The sequence below is a fragment of the Xiphophorus couchianus genome, chromosome 15 (assembly GCF_001444195.1).
Source record: "Xiphophorus couchianus chromosome 15, X_couchianus-1.0, whole genome shotgun sequence".
Classification (NCBI taxonomy): domain Eukaryota; kingdom Metazoa; phylum Chordata; class Actinopteri; order Cyprinodontiformes; family Poeciliidae; genus Xiphophorus; species Xiphophorus couchianus.
Window position 1 is genome coordinate 22865209 of NC_040242.1, and position 14874 is coordinate 22880082.

Genomic DNA, 14874 nt, shown 5'->3' on the forward strand with positions numbered 1-14874 from the left:
AACAATAATACACAATAATATATACTCATACAGCGACCACTGACTCAGTGTTAGAGGCCAAAGCTTTGGTGACAAATGCAACGGCGCCGGTGTCAGCAGTTACTTCTGCCTTCTTCCATCAAGTAAAACTAATTAAAGTTCTTAGATGTTATTGGTTAGTTAACCAATAACATCATGATTTCAAAAGTACTTGTTCACAAACAGACAATATAAGTAACTTGGTAAAACTTGAAAATGAAATTAAAGTCAACAAGAAAAATTGTTTTTGGTTTGAACTCTGAAATTAGTTCATGGAGTTGATTTAACAATAAGAAACAAGTCTCTAAATGTAATTAAGGATGAATATCTCAATACTTGTAATAAAAATAGTAATTATGATTTTGCAGTAAAGTAATTGCACGTTTTTCTTTATGAAAAAGTCTGTAAACTTTAAACTTATGTTTTTTTATTAATAAAAATTGTCTCATGTTTTTTTTTACACATCGGTTAAAACCTTTATTATTAGTATTCTTATTATGTATTGTGTATAACTGCATTTTACTTAATTTGCAACTTACAGGGGGAGGAAGTGGTAAAAGTGATCAAAGAAACAGTAGGTCTATTTATTTATTGTTCCATTTATTCTACTTTAGAAGGTAGACCAGGCAAATATGCTGATGGGATGAAAAACCCTGTGGAATTACTCATCCACTGTTCGTACTGTAGCCAACAGGATTATCAAACTGTTGCATAATATTCTATACACCACTTATTGGTAATTGAAACAAACTGGGGCAAAGCAATGCCCTAATGTGTTTCTGATCATGGATCATAAGGTTCGAGTCCTGGTGTAAGACAAACTGAATCAGAGGAAAGATCAACTGGGTGGGGCGTGGAGGTGCAGCGGTCAGCCGCGTCCTGCGCTCTCCTGCTGCAGGCGTGGGGTTTCCACGGGACCTCCGGGTCCCACCCACTGTGAAAACAATGCATCTTTAGTTGGTGTAGAATTGGTGATTCTGAAACGACATCAGGTGACTGAAACTCTGTCCAAAGCTTTCCACCTCTCTCACCATTTGGATCAACGTGCGCTGCGGTTTTATTGACTCGGCGCTCGCAGAGTAAATCCGTGCCATTTGACTTGTGCAGATTTGCGGGCTAACCGCATCCCTATCGTCTAAGAGATTAAAGACTTTGACGTTCATGTAGGCATTCTTACTATGCTCTCGGTGCGAGTCATGCTCGGAGCGTCCGGCGTGTGCACTGCCAGACTCTGGAGTGGGCTGCACATTTGAGCGTTCTGGAGCAGAAGGCTGTGGCTGTGGACGTCATGCATACGGATGTGGTTCTGTTCAGCGTGCTGCTCTGGATGGTCGAGGTGTCCGGACACAAGCGCACCAGAGGGCAAAGTCTGCAACCGTATAGACACATCAGGTCAGTGCAAAGTGAACGACATTTCAGAGATGATGTCTCTGATTTCCAGTTGTATCAAGGTTTAGGATTACTTTGACAATAATATTCTGAAAACTAGAGGGCTTTACTATAGAACCAAAGTTATGTAATTTCCAGAAATAACAGAATTAAATAGAAATAAATCTTCCTAATGTCAGGAAAAAACAGCTCACATGCAACCAAAGCTTTGCTCTGTTTTAAACTCTAGATCTCTAGTCTATAAGGTGTCCCAGTCCCAGTGTGGCACTGCAATATTTTTTATTTACATTTAATCATTTTTACAAATAGAAGAAAGAAACACAATGCAGCACATGGTATCATCAGATGGAGTAGCTACTTTTTAGTCCCACAACTTTTACATTCATCTTATGGGTATTTATTTTACATTTGATTTCTCCTTTATTGTGTCAGTCATTTATAATTAATATCCACTCAAGTCTACAATTTCTGTTTACACTAGGTGGCAAAACCAGATGTATTTCTGGAGTAGTACTTAACTAAACAATTAGGGATAACTTACCCTAACTTCCCTAACTTATCAGGGATAATGTTACCCTGATAAAACTCTGTCCACTGTCATATATCAAGTGTATCGTTTTCTGCTGGTAAGAGAGTTCTGCTCCATTCTAACGGTTGCTGTCTATATTCCCCCAAAAGCTAATGCTAACAGCTCTGGAGGAGCTTTACTATCTGATAAGCAGATAGATGAACTCTCACCCTGAGGCAGTTGTTGTTGTGGGAGGAGATTTTACTCAAGCAGTACTTAAGACTATGCTACTCAAATTCCACAAATTCATACATTTTCCAACAGACAACAATATCTTGGATCAGGTCTACCTTAATATCAAAGGGACATACGAGGCTGCAGCAGGTCCACATCTGGGACTGTCTGACCACATCACAGCTGAACTCATCCCTGCCTACTGACCACTGATCTGCAGATCAGAACCCGACATTAAAACTGTTCAGGTCTGGACTGAGGAGGCCTCCTCATCCCTTTAGGACTGTTTTGAGCTCACTCAATGGGAGGTTTTCAAAGAGAGCTCAGATCTTTAGATCTGCTGTTCTGTCTTATTTGCAGTCCTGCATAGATCCATCAAGGTTTTACCTAATCAGAAGCTGTGGATGGCTGGAACTGTGCGCTCCCTGCTCAGAGCCCATGATGCTGCCTACCGGTCATCTGAGAAGTAAGGCTATGGTAATGGCCAAAGAGATATGAAAAACCCCAGTCATGATGAAGTGCTTTGAGAGGCTCATCCTAAAACACATCAAGGATAACCTGCTGGACCTGCTGGTCTGGACAGGTGCCAATTTGCCTACAGGAAGAATCAGTCCACAGAGGATCACACAGCCCTGACACATCTGCAGCATCCTAACACTTATGCTAGAATGCTATTCGTTGACTTCAGTACAGGATTTAATAGCATCATCCTGGTGAAGCTGATAGTGTAGCTCCATGACGCAGGACTTTCAACACAATGTGCCTTTGGATCAAGAACTTTCTTACCAACCGGTCTCAGGAGGTGAGAATAGGGGGCACAACATTTGCAAGAGGTGTCTTCTGTCTGAGAGTGATGATGAAAACTGAGTGGATCCCAGTTTTTTTAAGCAACTTAAAGTTATTAAGGAAAGCTAATTGTTTGCCTTCTTGTAAGGTGCAAAAATATTTTCTGGGATTGATGTTTGACACTACAAACTGCCCACGCATGAAGATAGCAGCGACAAGTTTTACTGCAGTAGGTATGATCATTTCACATTCTGCAGAGTCCCTCAGTGACTGGTCTCTGTTCTTTCAGCTCATCAGAACCTGATGATGGAAATTCTTAAGGAAAACTATGTGGATATCATTGCTGTGTGCAGTCAAGCTGCTGCTTGGTATGAGCGGTAGTGCAGTGCTTCATGGGAAGACATCTCTGTAGTTTTAGGTTAGGTTTCTTCATCCTAGGAATTAAGGACAAGAACACATTATAATGGACATTCAGATACACAAGCAAGCTTTAGAGGAGTTAAAAAGCTCCTGGTGGTTAGTCTCCTCTGGCACGGTTTGACCCTGCTTTGTGACCTCTACTGATGCAAGTGACTGTGGGCTGAGAGCTGTATGATAACCCAGGTGGCACAGAAGGAGGCACACTGTGTGCAACAGGAAAAAAGTACTGTACTGTTGGAAAGAAAGCTATTCCTTCTGTGTCAGATGCAGAGTGCTGGAGAACATGTTTATGGGGCTGATGTTTCACTCTACGCACACAACACCAAATGAATCAATAGGACTGGTACGCGTATCACCGGCTGCTCTGCCTGCCTGCTGTGTTTCGATTGTGATGTTATTTGACAGCCAGATTCTCAGAACTATTCTGCTGATTTCCTGTCTCATCTCCCCCAGCTGTTTCTTCCTATCTCACATCGGATGCTGACCCTGAATAGTAGACTGTCTTTACTTCCAGTTGCTGATCCACTCAGCTGAAAGTGGATCTCCTGCCTTCATCAAGTCAGTTGAAGTCACTCTTGAACCTTAGTATGAAATCTGGACTGAACTCTCAAGTCTCAGTAACGGGTCAGGTGACATTCAGGGACAGAGGTTGTTTTCCTGAGAATAACAAAGGATAAATCCTGTATAATAAATTCCTGAGTAAGAAATAGACTCCATTAAGGTTTTACACATTGCAGTTCTTGAAACTGACCATCAAATTTTCACATGATTGTTAGCTGCTTCCTGAACTATTACTATGTATCTTTGGTATGACTGTAGCAGGAACAAACAGGGCTAAAAATAAAACCCTATTTTCAATCTACCGGTACTTGGAAATTCAAAGATCTTTAAAATGTTTTAATGGCCTGCCATAGTTGAAGGCTGTCTGTCTCCTTGCAGTGCAGCTGTCAGAGGATTTCAGATTTGAGAAGATTAGATGATTTTACTGGTTTTAACTGGAGATTTATTCAGTGAAGCTACAGCCTGCTTCATGGGGTTAATGGATTACTACAAATTGTTGTAGTTCTATTTCACGTCATCCCGAACCTTAGGAACTTATGTGGTCACAACTATAATGATGTTCTTTGTGATGTGCGCCTGCACCCTAAGGCTCTGCATGTGTAGTATGATGGAGTGAGAGAAGGGAGTTGTCCTCCTGTCAGCTCCCCACCGACCCCTATAGGAAACCCCATCTGCCGATATCCACCCAGGGAGAGAGGCCCATGGTCCATCCAATACCAAGGCAGCAAAGAACAAAAAAGCGGATGACCTTTGACTTTCTTCCGTTAATACACAATAAGACATTTATTGGGTTTAAGAATACATAATAAGTTAAGTTTTCTTAACAGTTGTGTCTGATAAGCATATTAGCAATAGTTACTCTGCAGGGTTACACTTGAAATATGCTTTTCACATGGAGTGTAAATGGCAATGGACAGTAGACCAACATGATCCTTCTTATAAATACTCTAGGCTTCTCTCTGACTAATGTGAAACAATAAATCTGTGTTTGGGAGAGCTTCGGGTCTGCCTGCATCTCAGATCTGTCTCATGTTGAAAAGGTTCAGAGCATCACAAAGTGGAGAATCAGATGTCAAACACAGACTTCAGAGCAGGTGAACATCTAATGCTGCTTCTATAGAGCAGATCAAATGTTCTGTTTTAAAACAATTTAAAGGGTGGCTCATTTAAAACAACTGTAAACATTAGTCTCTTCCATTCTTGTGCTTTTTGGTGGCCAAACTTTCTAGATGTGTATTTACTTTCTAAAGAATAAAGTAGTTTTTCTAATGTAATGCAACTGTTAGAGATTTAAATGAATTAATGAACAATATAAATGTTGCTGCAGTTTATAAATTCTGTTGGGTTTCTCAGAAATACATGACTGTTAGACCATTACTTTTCTAGCTCCCTTATTGCTGTAATGTTATCTAATAGTGCATAATAAAATGTCATCTTTTTCTTATTTCAGATTGACACAAGAGATGTCTCCACTAGGACTCAGTCACAAGACTGGCAGGTATTTTTATGTTTTTGTCTATTTTTAGTTCAATTAGGAGTATGACTGAGGCTAGTTGAAAGTGGAGATTAAAGAAGCATGGTGGACTTTAAGACATAAGGTCAACATTTTAATCACACCATTGTTTTTGGTATCTACAGCGACAGATGGCCCAGTTTCATGTTTCTCACTAAACCCTATATAATCCTTCCTCAGCCTTTAGAATTAGGAAATTCATCAGATTATTTGCCTGAGAAGAACAACCTCAATATGGAAAGCTATAATGGTAAATACAATGAACTAGTGGAACAACATCATGTGTAAAGAACTAGAAAACACTCACCTAAAATGATTTTTTGAAGAAGCAGCCATTTTAACAGAATACATATATAATAAGAAGTTAATAAAAGTATCAAAAATGTTAAACATCCAACACTCAGTTGAATTGTTATTAGGTTTGCTCACCAAAGAACATAATTAGTTTTGGGTTCCTAGTTTTGAGATTCTGTAGCCCAGTTTGACAAATGTTTAGAAATTGCTGTGGGTTTATGTCACTGCTCTAATAACAATCTAATCATATTAAATAAGCTGAATTAGAAACAAGAACTTCAATGGTTGAGGGCTTTTCTTGAAGTCAGAAGATTTAAGGTTTTATTTTTACCCACCCTCCCTGACAACGTCAACTCACAACCCCTACTTTTCAAAAAATGTTTAGTTATGACTTTAAAATGACTAAAATCCCAACAGATTCTAAAAGGGCCCAACAGAGGAAGTGTGTTGATAAAACAAAGGCCCCAAAGACATGAATTCTCACTCTTTCTTCAATGATTAAAGTTTCCCTTATTTTCTCTCAGCCCGATATTCAAGAGAAGTCCAGATATAACTAAAGCCAGGGCTACAAAGTCAGAGCAGCTGCTGAGGATAGATGACCACGACTTCACAATGCGACCAGGGTTTGGAGGTAAGGCGATTCATTTTTTGGAACCTTCTGTGCAGAAACTCGTGGGTTATGATGTGTTTTCAGGTGTGTTGCTTATAAATATCCAGCTGATTTTCTAGACTTGACTGTAAACACCGATCTACGCTCTCCAGGCTCAGTTCTTTTATTAACATAGTAGTGAGAGCTCCCAGTCCTGGCTGGCAAAGATGACATAACAGTGTGGGATTACAGTGGAACCATGCTGTTGCAAGCCAGTGATTAATTACTGAGCAGCCTGTCTGTAGCTTCCGATTTCAATAACTGCCTTCTTAATCTGCTCTATGACTCAAAGCTGAAGTCATTGTGAATTGAAGTCTCTCACTTGGATTCCACTATAGATTCATAATCTCAGATTGAGTTTTTGGAATACTTCATTCAATTAAAGGCTGTAGCCTAAATTGCTCCACAGATACTAAAACTACCAGCTAATGAGACTGAATACATATTTTATAAGAAGACTCCATATTTGAAGCAGCCAGTCAATCTAGGCCTCAGAGACTCTTGTGGGACATTCTCCATACTTTTCCCAGCATATTGAACACTGCTGAGGCAGTCAGTAGAAACCACAGGACAAACTTTGCTTTGGGAACGTACAACTTCAGAGCTGGACGTCCCTGAAGCACCGCAGGATGTGGGGAAGCTGCTGTGAACAGTGACCTCCTCATGGAAGTCACTGGCTCTATAACTGACCGTGCCATATGGGTTGTTACTGGACCAACCAGAAGCCAAAGATGACATGAAGCGTCTAGAAGATAGAGATTGGAATAAACCCTACACTTTAAAACATTTGAAGGTGGTTTAATTTGGAAATGAAAGTCCACCTGCATTTAAGTCATCAAGCAAACTGTATTGGTTTGAACTCAGAAATTAAAGTTCATGAAGTTGATTCAACAACAAGAGACAAGTTGTCTAAGCATTGTGTTTTAAGTTTATTAATCTTGAATTGTGAGTTTTAACTTAAGGCTGTGTTTTAAACCTAATAATTATTTCACAATATGCAAGAAAAAAACTTCCCTCATCTAGTTAAAGGGCACACATTTCTCTAATACTTATTGGAATAATTCAAATTCTTGTTTCAAATTGCAAGAACAAAACTTCTGTTCTGATCATGAATTCTAGTAAACAGCACAGTGCTAACCTAAAAACTCTAGTTTATTAACTTTTAGAGGTTTGACTAAAGTTAACACAACTTGCTACTCTAAGTTTATCTTTCACAAACTCACACATTTGGGTTCAAGATTTATTCCTCGCTAAATTTATTTGACTTATAGATCAGAAGACAGTAGACACAACTAAATGTGGCTCAAATGTTTTACAGTGCACAGTTACTTGGGTCAGCAAAACACACGTCTTCTCAGCCACCAAGAAACCAGAGCTGAAGCAGACAGAAAAAATCAGGAGTGCATTCTGTTTTCCAGGGAAATAAAACATGTGGCTCAGGACATAAGAGCCACATCTGTCCTCTAACATCTGCCACACTTTTGGTGAATATGAATTTAAGTCAGTCTACACAGGACAGGATGAAATGCCAGGTCACATGTTTAATGGACATGTTTAGTGTTTCTCTCTCTAACTTAAAACTGCCATCACATCACGTCTTAGAAATCACTGTGGCCAAACATTTGGTGTAATATTTAATTCAGTGCCACAACATACTTTCCAAAAGGTCATTTCAATTTACTCATGCATTCATCCCAACTATATCTTTGTGATATAACAGGAGAGTGAGCTCAGTTAGTTATTTAAATTAAAAAAAGTGTTTTGTCTAAGACATACAGTATGTGTCAGACTAAACATGTGGGAGTCAGATTTGGCCTGGGGCCAAATCTGACTCCCACATGTTTTCATGTGGTCCTACAAGGATACATAAATTGAACCTTCAAAATAACAGATATATACAATATATATATATATATATATATATATATATATATATATATATATATATATACACTGTTGGTTTAATGTTTGTTGGGATTACAGCACTCATGCCTCCGGTTCGGTCCTCAGGATACAGGGATCAGCACACAGCAGCTTTTAAGGGGATTTGGCAATAGAAAGCAGAAGTCATTGTCTAAATCAAAACAGTTGGAATAAAAGAAAGATAGATAATCCAAGCTGCTCCAAATGAGGCTCCTGGGTTACATCTGCACCCTTTTCATAACACTGATGTAAATGAGAGGTCAGTGGATCTTTATAAATAAACAGTTGTATCCGGTTTTTCTAGGGCCTGCCGTCCCAGTTGGAGTGGATGTTCAGGTTGAAAGCCTGGATGCGATTTCAGAGGTTGATATGGTAGGTAACTGTGAAACAGCTCTCTGCACTTGTTCCTACTTGAAGCAACAATGAAAAGCAATTTTTTATTTCTTTTCTTAAGGATTTCACTATGACCTTGTATCTGAGGCACTATTGGAAAGACGATCGTTTGTCATTTAAAAGCAACACCAACCAGAGCATGACCTTCGATGGTCGCCTGGTGAAGAAGATATGGGTACCTGACATGTTTTTTGTCCACTCTAAGAAGTCGTTCACACATGACACGACCACAGACAACGTCATGCTGCGAGTGTACCCTGATGGCAAAGTCCTTTACAGCCTCAGGTAATCCATTGTTGTACTTCTAACCCTAATTTATCACTGGGACAGTTTAGTTTAATAATGTCAGTTGGTGGGACTGGCTGTTTTTCAGTATCCTAATATCAACGCCAGATATTGACAGATTACCAGTAATCAAAAATTTTCCCTCTTTTGTTAAAAAAACACAACAAACGTGTGTCTTTTTAATGAATCCTCCTCCACTCCCCTCTTTAGAGGACAGTTGAAGTATTAAAGACTTGTTGCATTTTTCTGAACTGACTGAGAATAAAAATGTTTACAGATTTAGTGGAAGACTTTATGAGTCCAAATGAAGCAAGTCTGTGAAGTAAAGAACTCTGGCAGACCTATGAAATCTGGTTGTAAAGAAAGATGGATAATTCAAGCGGCTCCACATGAGGCTCCTGGGTTACAGCTGCACCCTTTTAATAACACTGATGTAAATGAGAGATCCAAGAGCGTTCACAGCAAGTTACCATGTTACAACAATTGGGAATAAAATGGATTGACTTCTTGAATGGAAATTAGAGTGCAAAATATTTGCTGCTTCATTGTTGACTTGGAAAAAGTAGAAGAATAACTTGGTGTAGATTGTCTTTTATCCAGCACAAGACTAACATAAGTACTTATGCACAATGCTACATTCTTTCTTCTCTTGTTACTCATCTCTTCACACAAAATGGTTTTTCTCGGTTGTGATCATGAACTGGGTGTTTCAGACTGAAACATGTGAGGACAATAACATCAGTATTGATGTTAGAATCATGAAGTTATTAAATGGATCAACTGCCCCAATCCTGTGAGTTAATTAACTGTAGTTATCAAACAGAACAGAAGGTTTCTCGAGTCTTTGAATCGCTGCGTTCACAGCTCTTGGACCAGCATGTGGTGACAGCAGGCAATCGCCTGGGCTGCATCACTGATTTTGCATCAGTCCTTCACACAGCATGCATGTAGAGACAGTGGAGAGGAAAAACTCCCCCTTAACATGAAAAAACCTCAGCAGAACCAGAAGCTAGCTCAATGTGAGCTGCCATCTGCCATGAACAATTGGTGGTTTGAAAAGATAGAGCACCGATCCAGGAGTTAGAGAAAAGTAAGAAGTTAACAGCCACAGTTTATGTTCCTTTTCAAGTAAAGGCCACACAGGCACACCCACTAGAAGGAAACAAACACACCCAGTAGAACACTTTCATTCTATTGGCTGAGAAGTTGCCAGGCGACGGTACTTTTTTGTTCCAAGTCAAAGTACCGTTTCCTTGGTACTTTTTCTTGGTACCAAGAGAGGTTTGCAAGCGGATATTTGATCCGAGCAGAGACGAGTTTTAAGCGGGAGGAGAAAGGTTTGAGAGAGCATAAGTTTTGACCACAAGCATTACAAGTTTTGAGAAAAAAGACATGAAGTTCTGCTTTCAGACTGAAAATGTGCGTTTTTGAGTTATGGCAGAAAAATTCCCCCATACACAGAATCCGAAACAAGAAGGAACTGTTATTCAAAAAAACAATTTTTGACCACGAAGGCAGGAATTAAAGTTTATAAAAAGGGAAAGAAATCAATGAATGTAACAGAAATACTCTGACATGCTGCCACCCTGAGTGGCAACAGTTCTAGAATAAAAATTCAGTGAAAGTTCAAAGTCACTTCTTGTTCATCTTTTCTTTTAAAAGCAAGAAGCATCTTCAAGACAAAAAGTCCAGTTTTTTCCTGTTCAAACCTCTATAACTTTATGAAACCAAATGTAACTTAAGGACAGTGACGATACAAATTGTATCAGATAACATTGAACCAGAATTGGATTCAGTAAAATAGCAGAGATCAAATTACAAAAATGAAGGCCAACCAGAAAAATGTTTACTGACATGAGAATGACCGGGTAATCCTGGTGAGAAATAGGAAGTCCTGAACTAAGACAGCTATTTTTTTTTAATCCTCGCAGGCAAAGACCAGCAGCCGACCAGCTGCCTTTTAATTTGACTGACTTGTGTACTGCAAAGTCTTTCTGACAAGGAGATGCAAGTAAAACTGAATGGTGATATTTCAGGCCTGGGTCATTATTCCACAAAATCTGGTGTTTGACTTGAAATATTTAAATGTTTTACACCTTTTTTTCTGCTTAAATGTGATGATGAAACAATAACCCCTCATAACAGAGAAGGCATTTTTCTGCAGTCAGAAATTCTGTTACTTTGCTATGGGATGATATACTGTATTATGAAAGACTTACATACGCATCACATGGCCAGGGTTAATCTGCATTGGGTCAGGGTTAGTGCCGGTTGGATATTTTCCAGACTAAAACAGATTGGAATATGATGATGACAGTTTGCAAACCACTTCACCCTCTCCTGTCCAGTCAGTTGGCTTAACACATTTCTGTTGGAAACCTGCTTCCTGCTGAGATCCTGTCCCAGTAATAAGGATTGGGTAAAATTCAGCTGAGGGTTAGATCTACATTACATGCAGCTCAACTAACTATATGAAGTTGGGATAGTCCTGCTTCTGATAATTTGTTAATCAGAAACTGTTGTTTTTATTAAACACCCAGGGTTATTTATGCTATGGATTATTATGACTTTTATTAAACCTTGTCTTTGTTTTTAGCTCTGTTATTTCTTTCTTGATTTTCTTTTGACCTTTTGGAGAACCAGCACTAATCTTCACTGACACTACAGGTTTATGTTCTGTCTCTATGAGTATTTTAGTTTGCTGACTGGAGAGAGTTCCCTACTATGCGACTCATCAGCCATCTTTTTCGCAAAACACAACTTTTATTGAATAGTTGAAATCACCAGACAGCTACACTTTCTGGTACAAAAACAATAAAAATATGGCAAATGATTTTTGAAATGAAAAAAACTGTGAATTTATAGTTTATTTTATATCCTTGTAAAGCACTTCAGCCAATCAATTATTTTCAATAAACAGAAAGCACTGTAACAAGGAGTAAGAACCAAAAAAAAACTGTTAGATGTGCGGTTTTAAAGAGCTGATTGATGGAGCTAAATACAGGGTAGAGACTAAACCCTAAAGACTAGCAGCTGGAACTAGCAAAAGGTGGCTCCACAAAGTATTGACACGGGGGGTATGGATACTTTTGCTCACCGCACCTTTCAATTTTTCATTTGTAAAAAATGTTTTGAATCACATATAATTTTCTTTCTACTTCACAGTTGTTTACCACTTTGTGTTGGTCTTTCACATACAATTCAAATTAAATATATTTATGTTTGTGGTTGTAAGGTGACAAAATATGGAAAAGTTCGAGAGTATGAATACTTTTGAAAACCAGTTACATTTTCAAACGATTATACTGTTAGAGCTGGTTGTGATTGCTTTAACCACCATCAAATCTATCACTAGAAAGTACTAGAAATAAAATTGAGTTATGGCCACAAGAAAAACAGCCGTCCTGCCCATCTGCACAAATATTTATAAGTCTGCACGAATTTCTCAGCATTCCCACAATACATTGTTTCCAGCAAATATTCAGGCTTCTGAAGACTTTTGTCTGCGACTCGACAAATATTTGCTTTGTGATTGCAGAGTCACAGTCACAGCCATGTGCAGCATGGACCTGAGTCGTTTTCCTCTCGACACACAAACGTGCTCGTTGGAAATTGAAAGCTGTAAGTTACTAAGACTTTTGATGAACTTCAGATAATATGAGGGTTAATTTTAGTACTTGTTGAGTTTGTAATTTTAAGAATAATCACTTTTGCCATGCTTGTGTCAAATGTTTATTTAATTTAATCAAACATATATAGTGTATACTTTTTTATTTGTTCAGATGCCTATACGGACGATGACCTGATGCTGTACTGGAAGGAAGGGAACAGGTCTTTAAACACGGATGAGAGAATTTCTCTCTCTCAGTTCCTCATTCAGGAGTTCCATACGACCACAAAGCTGGCATTTTACAGCAGTACAGGTGCTGCAGGGGAACGGGGAGCTGTGTCTCAATTCATATAGAATTTGTGAAGCCTAATTTAGTTTTTTTACTCGTCTCCAGGCTGGTACAACCGGCTGTACATCAACTTCACCCTACGGCGGCACATCTTCTTCTTCCTGCTGCAGACGTACTTTCCTGCCACTCTGATGGTCATGCTGTCCTGGGTGTCCTTCTGGATCGACCGCAGGGCTGTTCCTGCCAGAGTGCCACTTGGTTAGACAGCAGTCTTTCTTGCACATAAATGACCCGTGGTCATCTAAAGTAGAACAATATATTAAGCATTGTTTAAAGTTCAAATAAAAGCTGGACTTGTTTTTTTTGATTTGCTTTTGTTTAGACTGTGACTCTCAGAATCAATGCTGATTTTTATGTACTGTCTGTATGAAAGGTTTTGAAGCTTATAATGGGATGTTGGTGGAGAAAGGTCACCATAGCGATTTCCTTTGTGTCCTCTTTGTATAGTTTTGACTGTGGCTTTGTATTATATTCATAGTTAGAAACTTCATAACTGTATTTTTTTTCTGTTTTAGGTATAACTACTGTGCTAACCATGTCAACCATCATCACTGGAGTCAATGCCTCCATGCCGAGGGTGTCTTATATTAAAGCTGTGGATGTTTACCTGTGGATCAGCTTCGTCTTTGTCTTCCTTTCGGTCATAGAATATGCCGCCGTCAACTACCTGTCTACTCTCCAGGAACGCAAGGAAAGAAAACTGCGGGACAAGGTTGGTGCCATGTCCTGTCACTGATGTTTTTTTTTACTGAACTGGCATTTTGAAAGAAAGATTATCAACTAAAAAGAGAGAATAAAGTAATTATTACTGGATTAAATCACATTTTTAATCATCTGGAATACAAATTGGTTTGACGTTGTAACTTTATTGTTTAACCAGATCTTTTCTTTTTATTATTATAACTATTTGTTTGCATGTATTGCAAGTTATGTTCTAACTTTCTATTGCTTATACATTTCTAACTTTCATTGCAGTTGCCATGTACTTGCGGCATAGCTCATCCTGGCATGATGTCGGATTGCTACAGTGAGGTGGACGTCAACACCACAGGAAATTACGGCATGCCAGAGGAGAATGGCATGAGAAGGGAAAGGATGCTGGTTGAACTGGCCATGGAGACTGACCAGATGACAGGCCATGTTGGCTCCAGGGCTTACAGCAGCATCTGGATTGACACACATGCCATAGACAAATACTCCAGGGTCATCTTTCCTGGATCTTATATCCTCTTCAACATCATCTACTGGTCTATTTACTCTTAAAACGTTAACGCTTTCGACTGATGAGTGAAACACCTGCTGTCTTAACAGGTGCACCTGAAGTGAAACATTTTCATTTGTTCTTATAAAAGTTTTGCAAATATACATTTTACACCTTAAGATAAACAGGAAGATGGACTGAATCAAAAATACGTTCAAGTAAAGCTGAATCTAGTATGAAGAGATATGTTTGTATCGTTACAATTAACGATAGTCATTGTAACTATTGTAATGGAGTCAGGTCAAGGATGTTGAAGGGCAGTACTCGAAATGCGCTAAAACAATGACAGCTGTTATGGGAAATTGAAAAATATCCATTGACTATATTATAGGAAGCTAGTCTTCTAGCTACTCTTGACTTTTGCTAGAAGATTTTCATTGTGATTTTCATTGAAGATGTGATTTTTATTTTCACATTTTAAGCTGGAGCTGTATTATTAAAATGGAGGACGAACAGTTAGATTGACTGAACTGGACTGTATGTGTTTGTCTGATTTTACTGAATTTATTGAAAAATGACCTGAGCTGGACAATTGCAGTTTTTACTTGTCAAGGGTGAATACAAATATTTTTAAATGCTGGTTGTTTGCAGATGGTCTTGCTCTTATTCCCACCAGTAGGAAGGACAACTGCATCCAAAGTAAAAGTAAGGTTTTTGACAGATGAGCAGAAAAAAGGAGAA

At 38.8% G+C, this 14874-nt stretch overlaps 1 protein-coding gene across 1 annotated transcript; it reads left to right on the top strand.

Moving 5' to 3' along the window:
• The first annotated feature begins 479 nt into the window (after positions 1-479).
• Positions 480-14773, top strand: LOC114158461 (gamma-aminobutyric acid receptor subunit rho-1-like). The gene is made up of 10 exons (XM_028039961.1): positions 480-1410; positions 5367-5414; positions 6248-6354; positions 8600-8667; positions 8750-8973; positions 12512-12594; positions 12756-12896; positions 12978-13130; positions 13448-13644; positions 13908-14773. The coding sequence occupies exons 1-10, from the start codon at positions 1307-1309 to the stop codon at positions 14193-14195; spliced, it is 1413 nt and encodes a 470-aa protein (XP_027895762.1). The 5' UTR covers positions 480-1306; the 3' UTR covers positions 14196-14773.
• Positions 14774-14874: the final 101 nt, after the last annotated feature.

Bases quoted from the DNA above. Each gene is read 5' to 3' on its own strand.
- LOC114158461 (XM_028039961.1), top strand. From the start codon at position 1,307: ATGCATACGGATGTGGTTCTGTTCAGCGTGCTGCTCTGGATGGTCGAG. The intron at 1,411-5,366 runs GTCAGTGCAAAG...TTCTTATTTCAG, and splicing joins CAACCGTATAGACACATCAG to ATTGACACAAGAGATGTCTC. The intron at 12,595-12,755 runs GTAAGTTACTAA...TTATTTGTTCAG, and splicing joins CTCGTTGGAAATTGAAAGCT to ATGCCTATACGGACGATGAC.